Source organism: Gopherus flavomarginatus, chromosome 4, assembly GCF_025201925.1.
Source record: "Gopherus flavomarginatus isolate rGopFla2 chromosome 4, rGopFla2.mat.asm, whole genome shotgun sequence".
Lineage (NCBI taxonomy): Eukaryota > Metazoa > Chordata > Testudines > Testudinidae > Gopherus > Gopherus flavomarginatus.
The window spans coordinates 107,820,090-107,840,259 of NC_066620.1; the positions used below are offsets into that span (position 1 = coordinate 107,820,090).

A 20,170-nucleotide genomic window follows, 5' to 3' on the forward strand; every position below is an offset into this window, starting at 1 on the left:
AGAACTGGTTAAAAAGACAGGGAACAAAGGGTAGGAATAAATGGTAAATTCTCAGAATGGAGAGGGGTAACTAGTGGTGTTCCTCAAAGGTCAGTCCTAGGACCAATCCTATTCAACTTATTCATAAATGATCTGGAGAAAGGGGTAAAAGTGAGGTGGCAAAGTTTGCAGATGATATTAAACTGCTCAAGATAGTGAAGACCAAAGCAGACTGTGAAGAACTTCAAAGAGATCTCACAAAACTAAGTGATTGGGCAACAAAATGAGAAATGAAATTTAATGAGTATAAATGTAAATTAATGCACACTGGAAAAAATAAGCCCAACTATACATACAATATGATGGGGGCTAATTTAGCTACAACGAATCAGGAAAAAGATCTTGGAGTCATTGTGGATAGTTCTCTGAAGACGTCCATGCAGTGTGCAGAGGCAGTCAAAAAAGCAAACATGATGTTAGGAATAATTTAAAAGGGGATAGAGAATAAGATGGAGAATATATTATTGCCCTTATGTAAAGGGATGGTACACCCATATCTTGAATACTGCGTACAGATGGTGTCCTCATCTCAAAAAAGATATACTGGCACTAGAAAAGGTTCAGAGAAGGGCAACTAAAATGATTAGGGGTTTGAAACAGGTCCCATATGAGGAGAGATTAAAGAGGCTAGGACTTTTCAGCTTGGAAGAGACTTAGGGGGGGATATGATAGAGGTATATAAAATCATGAGTGATGTGGAGAAAGTAGATAAGAAAAAGTTATATACTTATTCCCACAAGAACTAGGGGCCACTAAATGAAATTAATGGGCAGCAGGTTTAAAACAAATAAAAGGAAGTTCTTCTTCACACAGCGCACAGTCAACTTGTGGAACTCCTTGCCTGAGGAAGTTGTGAAGGCTAGGACTATAACAGCATTTAAAAGAGAACTGGATAAATTCATGGAGGTTAAGTCCATTAATGGCTATTAGCCAGGATGGGTAAGGAATGGTGTACCTAGCCTCTGTTTGTCAGAGGGTGGAGATGGATGGCAGGAGAGAGATCACCTGATCATTACCTGTTAGGTTCACTCCCTCTGGGACACCTGGCATTGGCCATGGTCAGTAGACAGGATACTGGGCTAGACGGACCTTTGGTCTGACCCAGTACGGCTGTTCTTATGAAAGAAGTCACTCATGTTATCATCAAGCAGGACCATATGCAGAAGAGTCTAGTTAATCCTGTTCACCGCCTGAAGAGAAAAGAATTGTTTCTGCAAAATGTGTCAGAGGCAAGCATTAAACCTGAGTAACAAATACATTATGCCACTGCTGACAGGATGGGACAATTGGTGGAGATACCAACAAAGCCTAACCATCAGAGAAGGAGCACTGTGGGAGATGTGTTAGGAACAGTGGGCAACATTTGAGTTATAACTCAGGTTAACTTTGCAGTAAAGACAAGCTCTCAGACTTATTGGTTCCTCACACAGCCATTTATCTCACTCCAGTGAGGCAAAGCATGTGTGAACCTAGCTTCAGTGGCTGGCTAAACTGCTTGCAGTCACTGGAGCTGCACAAAGCAGCTGAGGCAAGGCAGTGAATCTGGCCCATTATACACTATTATGTATAGATCTTCGGCAAGATGCTTTCTTTCATTAACACTTACTGTACTCTCTGTGACAGCACAGTTGCAAAACACCTTGCTTCACACTGTCTCACATTTCACAAACTGCATTTATAGCACAACGCGCCAATGCACATATTATAGTTTGTGTATTTAACCCAAATGCTAGATTTACCACAATCACTGTAACCTGATGCCTTGCAACAGCTTTGCTAGGATATGTGAGGTTGAGAAATCTTCAGGATGATTTGCTGTCTCACATTCTATTTTGTGGAACCTCACAACACCAATTAACGGGATATGATAGTGACTGAAGGACACTAGAATGTGCCTTTGAGCTCTCTCCATGCTGATCCATCTTGATATGATGGAGTGGAGAAGAAGAGCTTGTCATCAAAGTTGGGAAGAGTCTCAGTGCAAATTCAAAAAAGAAAGCCAAAGGAAAAGCAGAGACCTTATATGCCATTGTTCTGAACTGTCATTGAAGAGTCTGAGCCATCACTGGTCACCTCATGGCTTTGGCATGCATTGGCATCAGTGCAACTAGTGTTCCTCATGTCCAGAACAAAAGCCTCTTGCCAGCAAGCTGAACGTTGACATGACAAAGATCAAAAGGTCAACATTTTTTCTTTTGGCCTGCAGCCACTGCTAGGTTGTAGAGGAGGAGTGTAAGGGTGAGGGAAAAGATGTGACACACTGGGGTAAACATTTGACAATGTAACCCTCAAGTGTGAGGCAATGGGTGAGATGGAAAGACAGTAAAATGGGCTTCTACCTCCCAGGAGTTCAGACTTCATAGAATCAGAGGGTTGGAAGGGACCTCAGGAGGTCATCTAGTACAACCCCCTGTTCAAAGCAGGACCAATCCCCAGACAGCTCTTTACCCCAGTTCCCTAAATGGCCCCCTCAAGGATGGAACTCACAGCCCTGGGTTTAGCAGGCCAATGCTCAAACCACCAAGCTATTCCTGCTCCCACCAAAGCTTCACATTTGGGTGGCAAATAGCTGATGTGTGGCAATCTCAGTCAGGAGCAGTTCTGTTTTTTGCTGCCCCAAGCCTGGCAGTAAGGCAGCCTTCAGCAGCGTTTCTGCAGGAGGTCTGCCAGTCACATGGATTCAGCAGTGGTTCTGCAGGTGATCTACTGGCCCCATGTGTTTGGCGTATCAGCTGCTGAATTGCTGCTCAAACCACGGAACCAGCAGACCTCCCGCAGAACTGCCGCCAAAGACTCCCTGACTGCAGCCCTCATGACAACCAGTACGCTGCCCCTCCCATCCCATCTTGCTGCACTGGTGCCTGGAGCCACCGCTGCTCATAGTAATGTTTAAAGGCGTATGAATACTTAAATATCTGCTTATAGTACATACTTCCAGCTGCACACAGAAGTTAGGGATGAGATTTTTCAAAGCCAGTTAGAGGATTTAGTCACAGAACTCCCATTGAAAGTTGTGAGTTACGTGGCCCAAGTCTACTAGTCAGCCTTGAAAAATCTCAGTCTATTTCTCTATTACACAAGAGAAAAAACTATGTTAAAAGAACATTATTGGGTTGAAAAGTAAAGCACTTAAAATTTAGAAAAGGCCACATCTCCCCCAGCTCCCAGTCTCCTTGCCCAGTTAAGTCGCAGTCTCCCTGCTCGACTTCCAGTCCCAGTTTCCCTCCAACCCCATCAGCCTCCAGCCCCAGTCTTCCCACCACCCCCTGACTCCTTGTCCTAGTCTAGTCTCCCCGCCCCCCAAGTCCAGCTGTTATCCCCTCTGCATTCAATTAAGGTAGCTTCCTCCTCCATGCTGTCTAGGCACCAGTGAGGGCATGGAGAGTCAGGATCCTTGGTCTCAGTTCTGGTGGCCAGATCGACCTGGAACAATCTGAGCTGCAGCTCTGCTCCTCCCTCGCCCGCCCTACAGTGCTGGGCCAAGCCGCTGGCCCAAACCCACTGCTGGCCCCAGAGCTGCCCCTGGGGCATGGCAGGCCCAAGCTCAGGGCCACCAGCTGAAGCTGAGCAGTGACTGGCTTCAGATAGAGAGAGAGGGTGGGGTTTCAGGGCACAATATGGGCAGGGCCATGGCCTAGGTCAGTGAAGGCTTAGCCTGCCCTGGCCTATGATACCCACTGCCCATGTCTACAAGAATTATGAATCCTATTTTTGAAGGAAAAACACAACAATTTATATGTAGTTGTACTCTACACCTGGGTTTGTAGGCAGTAAAGATTTTGAAAGATAGGTCTTGTATTAAAGGCTGGAATTAAATTGCCCACTATTTCTGTGCTTTAAAGCCCATGACCCAAAGGAGTAGAAGAACTTTGAGATAATGGGGAACAACTGAGTTCAAACCTTGCCAGACTACTATGCATTTTCCAAATCAATTGGAAAATATTAATCTCCACTGCATGTATTGCTACTGGCACCCAAATTTGAAAATGTTTGGCCTAAATCCATATTTAATACGTAATTGGAGAGTGTACAGATTTCCAGATCCAACAGCAGACAATACTAGTTGTGTGTACTCAGCTCCTTTGAAAGTAAGGTCACTTTGATTTAGGTGACCATCTAAGGCATTTGACAGCTTTGATTTCTGTCAGCAACCATGATGGGGATAATCAGTCTTAGTGGCTGGAGTCAGGTGTCAGAGCCAGAATCAGGAGTCTAGAAGTGGGCTGGAGTAAGAACAAGGCTGGAGCAGGCTAGGTCTTGGGGAGGAGAGGGTTGCAAGCTCTGGAGTGACAATGAGTAAACTAAGCTGCTGGCCCTCCTGTGATCACACCCACACACCCACACACACACCCACCCCCTAGTGGATTGCCTGGAAAGTGTTAGGAAATCTAAGTATAGGTGGTCACTACCAACTCCCCCATTAGAATTTATTCTTAACACTAGTATGCAACACTGATAAATGCAATTATTAATGAGGGTTCCACAGCAAGGGACAAGTTATCTAGGTCTTCAAACAACCCCTGACCTCATCAGACAAGAGCTCCCCGCAGACCAGACACACCAACTCAAAGTGGAACCAGACCCTGCCAGAATGACACATGCAAAAACCTGCAGACATGTTTCCACTGCTACAATGATCAACACCCCATACAACACACTTTTTTAAGATCTATGGGGCCTACACATGCCTATCATAACATGTGATATACCTCATCCAGTTCACTAAATGCCTCAATAGCAACTATGTCTGTCTGGTTTCACCCACAATCACCATGCTCTTCAAATGAGCTCACATAAAAGAATTATAAGACAAAAATACCATACCACCCACAGACGAACACTTTTCACAGAGTGATCACTCTATCACTGACCTCTCAGGTCTTGTCCTCAAAGGAAACTTGCACAACACCTTCAAAAGATATGCCTGATGCTTAAAGTCATAGACTTGCTAGACATTAAAAACATGGTCTTAAAGACTTTGGATTTATAGTTTATTAAAACAATATGTAACCTACTAACCTCCCTTTTTTATCCCATGACAGTAGAAGGGTTAAGGGCCCGTAACAGGGTCAGCACCCGCCTCTTGGGCATGCCTCTTTTTCTCAGGCCAATAGTGCCTGCAAACAGTCTTTTCACCCGGGGGAGGGCGGAGAAACCACACACCTTTCATGGATGGCCCCCTTTCCTCTCAGTTAGGTGTGAGCCTGCTTTTCTTTTTTAGTCTTACATCAGGGTGGTACCTGCCTCTTGCAAGCACCCCCAGGCCACTGGTTCTCTCAGCGGTCTTCAGCAGCTCAGTCCTCCAGCCGAGCTGCATACACTATCTCAGGGTATACAGTCCAGAGTCCTTATCACAGCCCTGGTATGGGGCCATAGCTCTTAAGCATCTTCCCAGAGGCACTGCCTTCTAAAGGCACCTAGTTGGGGCCCATCTTGGTACCCTCAACTAGTGTCCTTTTCAGCAGCTCTCCCTGGGCTCAGTCTGCTACTAGTCCAGCAGGACTCATCTCGGTACCCTCATATGGTTTGGCCAGGATTTATGCTCAGTCCCCTGGGCTCAGCCTTCCTGCACTGACCTTCGATGGCTCTGTTGCTATTCTATCCAGCCAGGAAGCAGTTCTTTGGCACCTTTCCCTTGGCTCAGTTGGGTCTGGTGAGCTCTCTGCAGCAAGCTATCCATAGTCCTGGTGTTCATCTAACTAGCCAGGCACCCAGTCCTCCCTTGTCAAGCTCTGCACAGCAACTGAAGGTTCTACTCTGCTCTGCTGCTTGTCTTTTATCTGGCCCTTCTGGCCCCTTATTGGTTGCTCCAGCAGCCTCTCTGATTGGCTGCTTTTCTGCAGCCACTCTAGGCTGCCTGGAGGACCTCTCACTGCTCTATTCTGGAGCAGGGTGATGCAGGGCCTCAAAGTCTTCAGCAGGGGGCCTCCAGACCTAGTCCACCCTGCCACAGTGCCACTTCACCCTGAATGGTCCCTTAGAATATGTGTTAACTTCTTATGCTAAACAATCTGTTCCACATTGTAGTTAGTTGTGACACGGTGGGTGGCTTCCTCCCTACTCCTGGCTGAGAGTGGGAAGGTGAGAAGCCTGGGAGGCAGCTGGGCCCCGCCGAGGTGAGAGCCCTGACTCTCAGCCCTTCACAATGCCTCTCGTCAGTCAGCAGAAGCGCTCCTGGTGAGGAAATACACAGTCGACAGAAGAAGAGTACTATGGACATCAGTAATTACTGTGGTGACTATAAATTGACCTAACATAGGTCGATTTAAGATTATAGTGTAGATATGCCCTTAGTTTCCCAGACCTGAAGAAGAGCTCTGTGTAGCTTGAAAGCTTGTCTCTCTCACCAACAGAATTAGGTCCAATAAAAGATATTACCTCACCCACCTTATCTCTCTAAAATCCTGGGACCAACATGGCTAAAACAACACTGCAAATAGGCATGAGTATGTCAAGTGTGTGGTGGACATTTAAGTCAGATTTTCCCTGTTTTTGAAATTTAAAGGAACATTGTGAAAGTTTTAAGAGTTAAAACTTTTCCTATGGTATTTTAATATTCAGGGGCGGCTCCAGGCTCCAGCACGCCAAGTGCTTGCTTGGGGCGGCATGCTGCGGGGTGGGGCTCTGCCGGTCACTGGGAGGGCGGCAGGTGGCTCCGGTGGACCTCCCGCAGGCGTGCCTGTGGAGGGTCCGCTGATCCCGCGGCTTCAATGGACCTCCCGCAGGTGTGCCTGCGGAGGGTCCGCTGGCCCTGCAGCTTCAGTGGAGCATCCGCAGGCAAGCCTGTGGGAGGTCCACCGGAGCCGCGAGACCAGCGGACCCTCCGCAGGCACATCTGCGGGAGGTCCACCGGAGCCGTGAGATCGGCGACTGGCAGAGCGCCCCCCACTGTGTGCCGCCATGCTTGGGGCAGCGAAATGGCTAGAGCCGCCCCTGTTAATATTTAGTCCATCTATGTATTTTAAATAGATCCTGCTTTTTTAAACAACCAACCACTACACCCCAAAATCTCTGTTTAACCTCTCCCCCCTCCCAAAAAACCCATAACTCCTGAAATGTTTATCATACTGTATGTATACCAATTTGTTGATAGTAAAACACATTGCAACTTGCATGTCATGTTCTGCAGTTAAATCCAGAATGGACACACTAACAAATTTTAGTTCCAGATTAGGACTACTGTCGAGCCAACTCAACCCCCTGATACTGTCCTTCTCGTTAAATATATATTGAACACCTACAACACTTTACACCATCAGAGTGCTTTATAAACATTTAAGTAAATACATTTTAGTATATTTAAAAATTCAATATCATTATGAAGTGTGTGTGAGCTGGACATCAAGTTACTTGTATATTTGGAAGATTATTTTTTCGTAAGTATATTTTCCAGTTAAAAATAATTCTGTTCATTAATTTTAATCCCATACAGCTTTCTCCTGGCTGTAACATTTCCCATTTAATTGCCTGGCAGTCAATTGGAATCCAAAAGAACATAGACCATGGCGAATACTTAGAAACTAAGGCCCCAATACACTTAAGTGCCTTCCTGAATGGAGGTCCGAATGCATTCTCTCCAGTACACTATGTACTGCCACTTATCTGTTAAGAGCCCAGGGCGTGGCTACCCAGTTTCAGGACTTCAGCATATTATGTGGCAGTCAATTTTGTATTAGAAATGCCATCATCTACAGGTGACATAACAAAAACTAGACATAGATTATACAGTACATGCTGCATCTATCCATCTGGAATTCTTAGAAGCAGCATTCAGAAAGAGAAAACTGGGCATATTTTGTTCTTTATTTATGTGCTTTTGTATTTAAGAAAAGTTCCATCATATGCACATAGGTTCTAATTACAATTAGGGTTTGATTCAATTGAAATAATTAATATTAACATGGCCTACTTAAGGCAACTGTTATACGCTAGTACATTAATATATCATAGTTCAATTAGATTATTTCTTCAGGTAAGCTTGTGTAGTGGTCTTTTAATAGATCTTTGCAGTATACAGTACTCTGAAATATACAGGATTATTACATTTATCCACAGTAGGCCTATCTGCTTAACCTCTTTCTGAAAATGATACACAAATGGACCCATTATTCCTCTCACAATAAATGGAAATACATTTACACTGATGTAGATAATAATACACGTTGAGAATGTTGTGGAGATAATTAATATACATATCTCCATGGATATGATATGTACAAATATTGGAAAGAGGAGGATCAACACATATTTAATGTTTTAGCTAAAATCAATTCTCCTCTAAATAAAAGCATTGGGCACATGGTCCATATAAACTTTTTTCCAAGAGATTCCTTTTCCTGCCAGCATCTGTTCAAGCCAAAAAGTTTTCCATGGAGCAAAAAGCAAACTCTCCTTGTTGTATTCAATGCTCAGTCCATTTTAGGCTTTTCTTTTCCTTCTTCTATACCTGAAACAATATGGAGAACACCTTTTAAAACACCTGAGTGAATAAAAACTGATTATTTACTCAGAAACCTAATACATTAATCTTCTTCTTTGCTAGCAGCCTCTGTCATGTTACCTGACCTGCTGTGAAGGAAAAGAACATCTACACACCTGAAACCAGCAGTTGTCTGGTAACAACCTACCTAACCCTTTCCTTCCCCAAGATTCTTTTTAGAATCTTAATCTGAATCTATAGCAAACTCTGCCTCTGACTGCTTCAGGAGAATGAAGATAATTGTCTCCTGGGGCTCCAATTGCTTACATACAAACAAAACAGAGCAGATTTTATTATGGCTACCATTAGCTGAAGCTAAGCAGCTGACATTTTTTTAAAGTACATTTTCAAACTATTATTGCTAATTCCATTTAGGTTTCTTTTTCTTTCTTTCCATTGTCAGATTTAAAAAAAAAAATCATAAGTAGAAGTCATTCTTCCTGACAGTGCACAAAGAATCAATTACTGCTAATAGGTTTTTTTTTTTCTCATTAATGTCCATTCCTTTTAGTAATCTAGGTAGCATGAGCACAGTACATATACTCTTTAGAAGATTTGTCCTTGCTGCAGAACTGCTCTCTGTCATCTGTGTTGAAAGGCGGCTGGGTTGGGCAACAGGTTGTTTTCCTGGTGATGAAAAGTCAGCTCTTTCAGATGCTTGTTCCTGGGCAATTAATTTATTATTAGACTCTAGCAAAAATGTTGTTCTTTTGCCCATTTTGTTTCTTCTGACTAAACCTCCCTGCCCAATGTATCAAAGATAATCTGAAAATGTTTCTTTTGGCGGTTTCCTGGACTGTTGCAAATCGCAGAAGAAAGATTTCTCAGGATTAAAGGGCAATGGAAAGTCATTTTGAAAGCAGCAAAAGGGAAATCCGACCATAGATGATATTACCTACTAATGGAATATGTGCACAGATGTTAATTCTTCCCATGGGCCATTCTGAAAACGTACCTTTTAATACCCAGATAGGGGGTAGGAGGAAAGTATCTACAGAGGAGACTTTACTGAAAGAAGCCATAAGGAAACAAATGGCTCCAGACATTGCCAGCAATCTGAATACAATGGGCGTTGTATTTTTGGTTTGCCAGCAACCATGGGATAGCCATAGTCAAAGGTCTGAAAAACAAAACAAATGGGCTGGCTTCAAAAGAACCACTACTAGCCTAACAGTCTGCTCCAGAGCCAATCTCAGGTCCCTTGTGTCCTGTGCTGTGAGGAACTTACCCAGTGGTTTTAATTAGAGCATTGTATTTGTCTTTTAAAAAGAGTCTCTTTCCTTTCTTCTGAGGTATTCTACTGCAGATGGATCAATTAGTTTGGCAGGAATGCAGGTATCTTCAGCACTAAGAGAAGGCCTGTGGAAAGGGCAATTTTTTCCTTCCCTATCATGTCTGTGGGTTGGAAAAACTAACTTCAAAATCATTTAGTCAGTACTGGGTTTTTTTCTTAATGCACCTCCAGAGGAAAAGGATCACAGAAAAAATGAAACCTTCTTAAGTCAGATTGTTTTAATTTGAAGGCCCCTTTTAAAGGTTTGGTTTCCAAATATTTTTTGCTCCAAATCTTACATATAATTATTATTTTACAGTTTTTATGGTTGTCGTGTTCCGATCATACACTTTAAGTCTGATCTATATACCAAGCTTCATACATGGCCACACAGCAGGTGACTCATGCCATTTGCTGGCTTGCATGTCGCTGAACCAAAAGAATCTGGATCAGTGTCTTCTAACCAACTGGAGGAAAACTGAAGAGTAGCTAAAGGCCTTGCTGAGCCTATTGAGACTATGGCAACATTAACCTAAATTCTCCTGAGATGGGGAACCAAAGGAGCTAAAGTTTCTATTATACATAATATGAGGGAGATTTTCCTTGAGCTACTTGTTTGTGGGATTCAATAAGAACATGTGCTTCTTCATCATATTATTATTATATTTTATATTATATGGAATTTATACACAGTGAAGCCTTCTTCTTTTGGATAACCTTTCTTTAAAGGACCTTTCTTGCATTATCAGAAGAAGAGGTAAGTGGTTTAAATAGACATTAACATGAAATTGAATTACAGGTTCAGGACCAGCCATGAATGCAGTGCCAAATGACCAGAGGCTCTACAGTTAAAAAAGAGGTGCCGGATATCTGGAGTCTAATATTGAAAAGGGGCAAATGAGGCACACAGAAAAGCAGGTTTTGCACTTTCTAATTAGAAGTTTAGGGTGACATTCTGGCCCCACTGACGTTAATGACAAAATGCCCATTGACTTCAGTTTGGTGTTGTTCCAGCGGGATGATTATGGCCATCTGGGTTATGTGAGAGGGCACACCCTCACTGGCAGAGAGGAGTCTAAGGAGCTCTTCTGGGTTTAGCTAGCACTAATCAGGTGCACCTGTAGGGCTTGTGCTGTGTGAGGGAAGAAGCTTAAGGCTACAGGGACAGAGCAGCAACCAGGAACATAGCTGCACAGCTTACTGACCTTAAGACTGTATGAACCAGGAGTATTCCTAAAATCGGGGCTGGAGGCAGGCCATAACAAGACACTATACCTGCCGATAAGCCAAATTCCAAAGAGGTGACCAAAAAGACTGCCTAAGAGACTGATCACCTTTGTCTTTCTGCTTCCTTTTGGACTCTTGACTCCCTTGCTCAGGGAAATGAGAGGAAAAAGGATCTTTTTTGTTCGGAGAATTCTTTGTGTGCCACAAACAGGGGAAGAACTCTATAAGTAGCTCAAATCATGATCTACTGAGGACCTGGGATGGTAATTTTATAAATTTTTTCCCTCCCCTCCAAACCATCAAATAGAACAGTTATATAAAGAATCCACTAAGTTTTGTGCCTCTCATTTTATATGCCTAGTTGCAAGTGATTGGTAAATAGGCTAGTGATATTAATTCTGTAAAATTTTGCAGAATGGTTATCTGTGATCTCTTATTACTTGAGGACTATTTGATATGGACATATTTAATTTCATAGGACAAACTGATTTATAAATACATGAGTACCTTATGCTTGAAAATACCTTTTAAAAACAATCTTTCTCTTCCTAACCTCAAGCATAACAATAAGATCATTTCCATAGAATGGCACTTTATTCTAGCTAGATTTTACTGGTTCCTGAGCTAATAAAACAGAGTGGGTTGCAAATCTTTCAGGTAATTGCCAACAGCTCTTAAATTAGAAGTTATAAAAATGAATACATATTCATAGCTAATCTTGTTACCTGGGAGACATTTCATTCATTTGACATTTTTTAAGAGGAAGAAAGAAAAGTTACAATGAAATCTTGTCAGCTCCCCCCATGTTTAAATCCTAAAACTTCCATTAACATCAATGGAAACAGGATCAAGCCTCAAGAGAGGAATCCTATTGGTTAGTGCTCCTGAAAACAATACTTACATTTTTGTGTATCCCAAATGTAGTTATTCAGGACTTCTCCCAGCAAGTAGAAAATGTTAAGTACTAGGGTGACAGTTGCAAAGAAAATTATCTTGGCACCTGGGCTGATGTAATCCAGGAGAGGGTACACCCAGACCCCTGTTACTTGATGGATCCAGCACACCCTAAAACGGAATCAAAAGACCAGTGAATATATTGCTTATGTACTGGTTTTAAAGCAGCGCTGGCGACTGTGTCTAGTTACTTTAACCTACCAATGAGTCAATTTTTTCAAAGAACTGCAAGGTGCAATTGAATGTTTGATTTTTAGATCACCTGAGACGATGCCTCCTGGTACAGAGGTGGCACAATGAAACTGAAATAGTTTTACAAGAATACTGTTACTCCTTTTGACCTGAGTGGTTAAACCCTGAAGACTGGTTATCAGGTTGTTTCTATTAGAAGGAGAAATTGAGGCTGGACTGGGTATTTCTCTGATGCAATCCTCCTTATTTACAAAGAATGTACAAAGTCCTCTTTCCCTGAACACCGGAGGCATGAACCAACAGGAGACAGTTTCTTTGATTTCAGTTCCAAGCCTTTGAGTCAGCACTTTACCTGAAAACTCTCTTTTAGTTCTTGGTGTTTGGTGGTGAATGTTGATCTGTAAAATATGGCTTGTTGTATTGTATTTCTAAGATGGTGGGTTGTAATGTCAGAAAGGAACAGACAGTTTTAGCATATTCCCCCACAGTCACAAGACAAGTGATTGCAAATCAGTAAGGGTGAATGGTCTAACTGCAAAAGAATGGAGCAACCATCATGGGAGCATTCCTTAGATGGCTGGGCGGGCTGGCTGACTGGAGGTGGGAGGGAAAACAGTTGGAAGGAAAGAGAAGATGACACACTTAGACCCCTATAACAAAAGTTAGAGTGATATGATAACTGGGCTCAAGTGCACACAAGGACTGTGGGGCTCTGAGAAAAGGAGCCTTCCTGAAAGGGGAGAGAACCGACTGGTGGTAGGGGGAATCATACAGTGGAAAGCAATTGGAGATTAGGCAGGATCCCAACAATCTTTTGGCCTCCTAAAAGAATTTATGTTAGTTACAGGAACAGAAAAGAACTCAAGAGGGAAGCCCATCTAACTTTACTTCTAGGGAAGCATAGGTTTAGATGAGACTAAACCTTCACATACGCTTGTCATGGGGCACGTGCCCTTTCTGGGGAGTTAGAGCCCACCTTGCATGTTACTGCCTTATGAAGGCCTCCTTGGGGGTAGCTGCCCGCCCCAGGTGGCTGATTAGTAAATAATAAAGGTTACCCAAACTCAGTTAGGGATAGAAACTCCTGGGTGGAGAGGAGCTTGTATGAGTGCTGATCAGGGAGCCTAGAGGGTGAACTCTCCAGGGAACCCATCAAAATGGAGACTGTATAAGAGGTGCTCCTAGAGAGAGGATCCTCACAGACCCAGGGCTATAGTTGGCAGGCATCCAAGAGGGTCTGATCTCAACCAGGGGGTCTTCCAGATACTCTCTTTGGCAAGGATCACCTGCTGTCCCTGGTGAAGTGTTGCAGAGGATGGATCTCCCCAGATTCTTCTCTGAAGTTAGGGATCCTTCTCCAGTAGGGGCAAGATGCCTAACATCAAGGGCAAAGACTGGAATGGAGAGAGCCCCTGTAAAACAGCCTAGGTAGAGAAGACCACCAGACTCAGGTTGGGGACAGATGGACTAAGAATGACTGGGTCACCCAGCTGAGATGTGGCAGGTGAAAGTTTGGTTTTTGTGTAGGTTTTCTGTCAATAAATGAGACCCTCCACAAGGAGGTGTTCTTTAGCATTGAACAGTCTGCCAGGACTTGTTGATATGCTGGGTAAGAGCTCATCCACAACACCATGCCTGCCTGCAAGGGGGTGCCCTGGGTCAGCCTGGAACGATACGGCTGTTTGTTGTGGAATCCTTTTCTGTATTTCTCTGTTCCACTTGTTAATAAACCTACTTGTTTTAGAAAGGTCTTTGGGCACTACATCTCTGGTCATAGGTTCCTGAGGGAAAGAGATGCCAGTGTCCTTACTGGACCTACATGGTAATATGGGTTGGCATAGGTGGGGTATTGTACCCAGATCCCAGTCTAAGAGTGGGAGAACTGCAACATTCCACCCCAGACTAATAAGGGCATGAGGCTTAACCTCTGAGAGGGTTCACTTAGACACCAGAAAGGGAATGGAGGTGCAATTAGCTTTTGCAACTCTGAAAATTACTATTGTTATGCATGCTCACAACTACAATGACATGGTTGGTTCCCCAGCTGCCTCTGGAGATTCAGGCAGCAGCAACCAAGAGTTCTCTGTATCACTTTCTTTCAGCTCCAGACCTCACCACTGTCATCAATGCCTTTGTCACCTTGAGGAAGGATTATGGAAATGCCCTCTGGTGTCTTGGTAGAGTAGTGGTAGTGTTCTGACTGCGCATGGGAGGGCTCAGGGGTTCAAGTTCTGGGAAATCTTTTGCAGAAATTGTGGAAACTCTCACCTTTATATTCACTGGGTGAAATTCCATGGCCTGTGTTATGCATCAGGCCATACTAGATGATCACAGTGGACCTCTCCTTCCATCCCAAGTGCTCTCCCTTACCTTGGTCCTGTACCATATCCTCCTTCAGCTGCTGGTTACAGAAGCTTTATTATACAGTCAAATCCCAAATTACTAGAAACTTCATGTAGGAATTAAAATGTTGGCAGTAGGCTAATCTGTGAGATAACTGTGATTGGCTGCTGACCATAGTCCCCCTCCTGCCTCTCTGAAAGAGTCCACATATGAAAAAGTCCCTCCATACTTGTGGATAGCTTGTCTTCTACAGCTCTTGTACTGTGCCAGAATCAGAGGGGTAGTCGTGTTAGTCTGGATATGTAAAAGCAGCAAAGAGTCCTGTGGCACCTTATAGACTAACAGACGTATTGGAGCATGAGCTTTTGTGGGTGAATGCCCACTTCATCAGATGCACGTCAGATGCACTTCGTCAGATGCATGCTCCAATATGTCTGTTATATAAGGTGCCACAGGACTCTTTGCTGCTGTGCCAGAATGTACTTGTAAAAAGGTAAAAGTGCTAAAGACCCTAAATGACTAATAGGTCTTAGCTTGTCAGATAGCTGCTGGGGGTAAAGGAAGGGGAATGGTATGTCCTCTCCACTCTTGGCTGACTCAAAGCAGGGAAACCATGGAAATTACTGCTCCGAATTTTTTTTCACTTTTGTTTTGTGATCATTAGGTGAACTGTAAAACAAACCTTGAGGAAAAAGTCTTAAAAGACCTGTGCTTGGAGCTTTATTTCCCTTCCTTGGCTGGTGAAACTGCCCACCAGTTTACAGCACCTCTAGTGGAGGAATACTCAAAAGGGTCTTTGATCTACTGCTGTGCACTTGAATGATTGGTTCATGAACCAAGTGGAAGTGACATTTACTAGAATCAATTTATTTTGGACACCAAAAATATTGTCTAAATCCAACTGTGTCACTAAAGAATTCTTGAATGTTATCTATGGCTTGTTGAATGTAGCATCCTGGCTTATGTTCTGTAAGTTTTACTCTTTGCTGGCCAAAGTGGTATGCCCTTTAGTTATTAACACACATCATGATGGATTGCAAGTTATGCTTCCAGTTTAGCAGTCATGGGCTAGATCCACAAAGGTATTTAAGGAGCTCATCATTTAGGTGCCACAGACATTCTGAAAACCACCACTTAGCTACCATCTAATCTTGCAGAGGCCTAGATTTTCCCCAGTAGGTATATGCAAAGCTGCCTAAATCTTGATGCTGCCCCATGGCTAACAAATTGCTTGGAGCCCTAACTCACCCCTGAGCTCTGGCAGTCTTCTTCAATTAGGCACTCTCTTGCCTATCACACCTTTGGGGCTTGATCTCCTTGGTGTGCTCATAGCATGCCTATGGGAATTCCCTTCCTAGATGCTTAGCTCTCCCCATGCTTTGTATGGGGAGCCTGACATAACTCAGGGCTGAGGAGTCTACCAGGTGGCAGGGTGCTTAAGAGGTAGGTGTTGCAACGCTCAGCATTGCAATGCCTAAGTCCTTTTGTGGATCCAGCTTTGTAACTGTCCCTACAGCAACATGATCAGGTCACTAACAGGAACTAATATGACAAGAACAAGATAAAACAAGTGCTGCTTAAGAAACAAAGTTCAAAAGCACACCTGACTAGCCATCCTGACCTCACTGAAAATCAACCACACAACCCAGTTGTCTGTGCTGGAATTATTAACATTGTACTTCTTTCCACTGAGCAGTGACACAGCGAGTATTGCTGCATTGTCTATATTACAAATGTGAGTAGCAAAAGTAGGACTGCTGCCATGGAAACATTACCTGATGTCCTTTGTTAGTTTGTATTCAAGAAGGAATGAATTCACTAACTGAACACTGCACAATTAAGGGCTGATCAACTGTAGGCATAAATCTTCGATACAAGACTACTGATTATTAACTTTAATGAATGCCTTCGACACGGCAATTCTAGCAATCATTATTCTTGTTCAACCTCATTATTAGATAAGCACAGGGGAACATGCATTAAGACACACTTTGGATTGCAAAGCCAGAGCCAATTTAAGACCCTACTATTGTACAGGTTAAAAAAGTTGCTAGTTGAGATATAAATACAGTGTGTGTGGTGGTGGTGGTGGAGATTAAATTGACTTTGTCTACTGCAAAGTTAGTTGGTCCAGTTTTAGTTTAGTTTTAAGATACACCCATCGGTGCAACCTTCATTAAATGGTTTATATTCACGTATGCAATGTTTAATATTTTTATCTGCAAAAGTCCAGAAGGTTAGAACCTCTGATCTCCCTCTGATTCTGTGACAGCACATGTATCCTATCACACAGCTTTCTTTTTTTGAAGATGAATATCCCATAGGTCCCAAATAATGACATCCTGTCATTATTACTGAGTTCAGCTGGTTGAAAAGACATTTCTGAAGAAATTTCTTACAAAATATTTGTCATTACTTCAATGAAACATTTGAAATTTTTCAACCTGCTCACTAGCTAGTTTGAAAACAGGAAAAAAAATAGAAAAATGTAGCTCTTTTTCATATAAACATTTTTGGAGGGGGAGCAGCTCTGTTCTGGGATTCCAAAAAATTGAAGTTTACCTTTAAAAAAAAACAAAACCCAAAAAACTGCTACTATTGCAGTTAATCCTTTAGCTCCTTCCTGCCAAAATACTGAGTCTTCCTCGCTGCCATTTTTCTAGCTTGCATTAAAAAACAAGCTTGCTTGAGGAAGTAGAAGATGCATTGGAAAACTCTGGACCTCTATTACTTCTAGTGCTAACTGAGATAAACCAACTAAGCCTAAGCATGTGGTGTGTGACATTCTATACATATCTACCTGAAAAAAATTCTTGACATATTGAATGATGTGACTGTGCTTGTTTTAGATGTTACAGTGTGAGCTTGAAAGCTTATCTGTCTCACCAACAGAAGTTGGTCCAATAAAAGATATTCCCTCACCCCCCTTGTTTCTCTAATATCCTGGGACCAACACAGCAACAAGAACATTGCAGACTATGGAATGTCTCCCAGCGGAAGTGAGGGAGTTGTATCAGCTGAGTCATTCGAAACTGGAATGAATGAATCACTCAAGATTACAGTGTAGGGAACAACCCTGCACTTTCAGGGGCATGAACTCAGTGACCCATAGTAGGTCTGGTCTATTTCTGAGTTCTGTGATGCAGGGTAAATAGACTGACAGAAAGCTGCTAGACATTTTAGCCAGGAATGTATTTTTTTGCAAATTTGGTCCTTACTAATTTCTTCTTCCCTTTTCATGTTGGAAGAAAGTAGCGTGAACTTCAGTCTACGTGGGATTCAGAAATAAAGGTAGGCTGTAGTGAAGTATAAAATGACCAGCTCACTGAAGATGGAGATCACTACGATGGGAGGTGTGAGAGGCATGAGAACACGTGGGATGCCTAGGATAAGTGAATGTAAATTTAATTTTTCTCTTGCATATATCCAGCACTATTTGTCTTGATTTATTATCACACTACCAAACATCTAGGAACTTCCTTTTTTAAAAAATGCATACAATCATCACCCTATGCAAACGTCTCTTCCTCCACTTATCAAATTAACAGACCTCCCTAAAGCCAGCTGTAAGAAAATCCATGTTTTTCTAAATAAGTTTGATGGGACCTGCCTTGCCTGAATTGTTTTATTAAGTAGTGGAAAAAATGAACCCAAGTTCAGCCCTGGCACAGGTAGGGGCAACTCCCATTGTAGTGAATGTAGGAACAAGAATATTGATCAAGTGCTTTACTCCCAGATACCTATTCCCACATGACTAAAGCGCAGTCACGTCCTTGGGAGTGGCTCTTTGGCATCCAGTACATCTCAGCAGCAGAAGGAACACAAAGATCTTTTAACTATACCCCTTTGGCTTCATTTCTTCTGTGGCCACATATGGCTCAGACAGTAGTTGCCATGAGACCATGATTGCTACAATGAGCAAAACAATATCTTGCGATTTTATCTGCCTTGACAATCAAATACATAGACCCAGTGCCTGTGGGTTTTTTGTTTGCTTTGGGTAGTCAGAATGTGCTCAGAACAGTTTTCTAGCACTAATGAAAATAAAGTGTGATCCCATTATCAATAAAGCACATTATACCAAGGCCTTGATCCCAAAAGTCCATGTAAGGTGGGCAGTTAGGGCGACCAGACAGCAAGTGTGAAAAATTGGGACAGGGGGTGGGGGGTAATAGGAGCCTATATGAGAAAAAGACCCAAAAATCAAGACTGTCCCTATAAAATCAGGACATCTGGTCACCCTATGGGCAGTATGCAGTGCTAGACTATTGTCTTCTGATGCAAATCTGAGAGACTGCTGTATAGGGCCATGAGAAAAGTTAATTAAAAGCTAAGACTTGTCCTTGCACAGAGAGAGTGTGTGTCTCTGCAGTTTGTGTGCCTGCTCTAATCCTTTCATGAATGCAGGGGTGAAAGAGAAAATAAAGGGGTGATGGGTTGGGGGTGAGAGAAATGGGCTTCAGTGTAATCTCCAGCATACAACTTGGCTCTGATCCTTTCTGTTGCTACTTGTGGGTGGGGTTTTTTTTATACACTATAGAAGGAAAAAGCACCTCTATCAGCACCCTAGTACCTTTCCATAAATGAAACAGACACATGACAAATAGAAACACCTGCTTCCCCTTATCCTAAAACCAGAAAATAACTAATCCCAAACCTTTACTCCCAAACCTAAACCTAAACACTATTCCTAATGTGCCCCTTTCTCTCCATACAGCTGGCTCCAACGATGATCACTGTAGTGTGTCCAAAAGGTCAAAAGATCTGGACTAGGTCAGACCCACGCAAAGAGTACATTTAAAACCTGAGGACAAACCACCCTGGCACCAGCTTCCACCACATCTGCCTCTCCTGATCTCAAATATGGCAGGATGGCACAAGGAGAGAGACCATCTCTCAGGCAGGCAGGCTATGAGCTTTATAAGTCAAAAACAACCCCTTAAGCTCTAACTGGGAGTCCAGCCAAGTCCTGGGGCAATGGCAGTGTGTGCTCCCAGCAAGATACACTGCTTAATGAGCAGGCTGTTGCATTCTGCTCTAGTTTTATTTTCCAGGTCCAGCCTCAGATAGAATGCAATAAGTTTGAGGTGACACAGGCATGGATTGATAGTTGGATCCCACAGCCCATCTCCAAATGAAATCAATACAACCTCCTAGCAAGACAGATGAATACAAGCATTCATGGTTAGTGTTTGTATATGGTCACTTACCAACAGGTGGGGAATCCAGCACTACCTCAAGTTGGTAAGTTCTCGTTACGAAATGTGGGCGCACCCTTGCTAAAAGGGGCAGATATAATCCTTCTCATATTTTCTGGTTTCTCCTTCCACCCTGAGCCTACCATCATCACTTCAGTTCTGTTGGGCTTGAACTTAACCCAACGATCTTTGATCTATATTCCAGTCTCAGTCTACAGACTGGGTAGAACCTTCAATAGCACTGAACTGTCTGGGGAGATTCAGAGATATAAAACTAGGTGTTATCCGCAGGCTGACACACGACAGACCATGCTGCCTCACTAATCCTCCCACTGACCTTTATAGGCCATTAATGTGAGAGGAAACAAAATGCAGTTGTGCAGAACCCCACATGCATGTCCTCAGAGAGGAGAAGCAATTGCTCCAACTCCCTTTTGGGAATTCTCAGCAAGGAAGAAACGGCGT

At 43.1% G+C, this 20,170-nt stretch overlaps 1 protein-coding gene across 3 annotated transcripts in view; it reads right to left on the reverse strand.

Moving 5' to 3' along the window:
- Positions 1–7,823: 7,823 nt before the first annotated feature.
- Positions 7,824–20,170, reverse strand: part of AIG1 (androgen induced 1) — a 196,986-nt gene continuing 184,639 nt past the window's right edge. For all 3 annotated transcript variants that reach the window (XR_007773904.1, XM_050949896.1, XM_050949895.1), the window contains 2 exons: positions 11,920–12,083; positions 7,824–8,485 (listed from right to left, as the gene is read on the reverse strand). Coding sequence is in view for 2 of the 3 variants with exons in the window: in XM_050949896.1 (XP_050805853.1) it covers positions 8,448–8,485; positions 11,920–12,083 (202 nt within the window). In the remaining variant the exon portion in view is untranslated. The remainder of the gene's footprint in view (positions 8,486–11,919; positions 12,084–20,170) is intronic.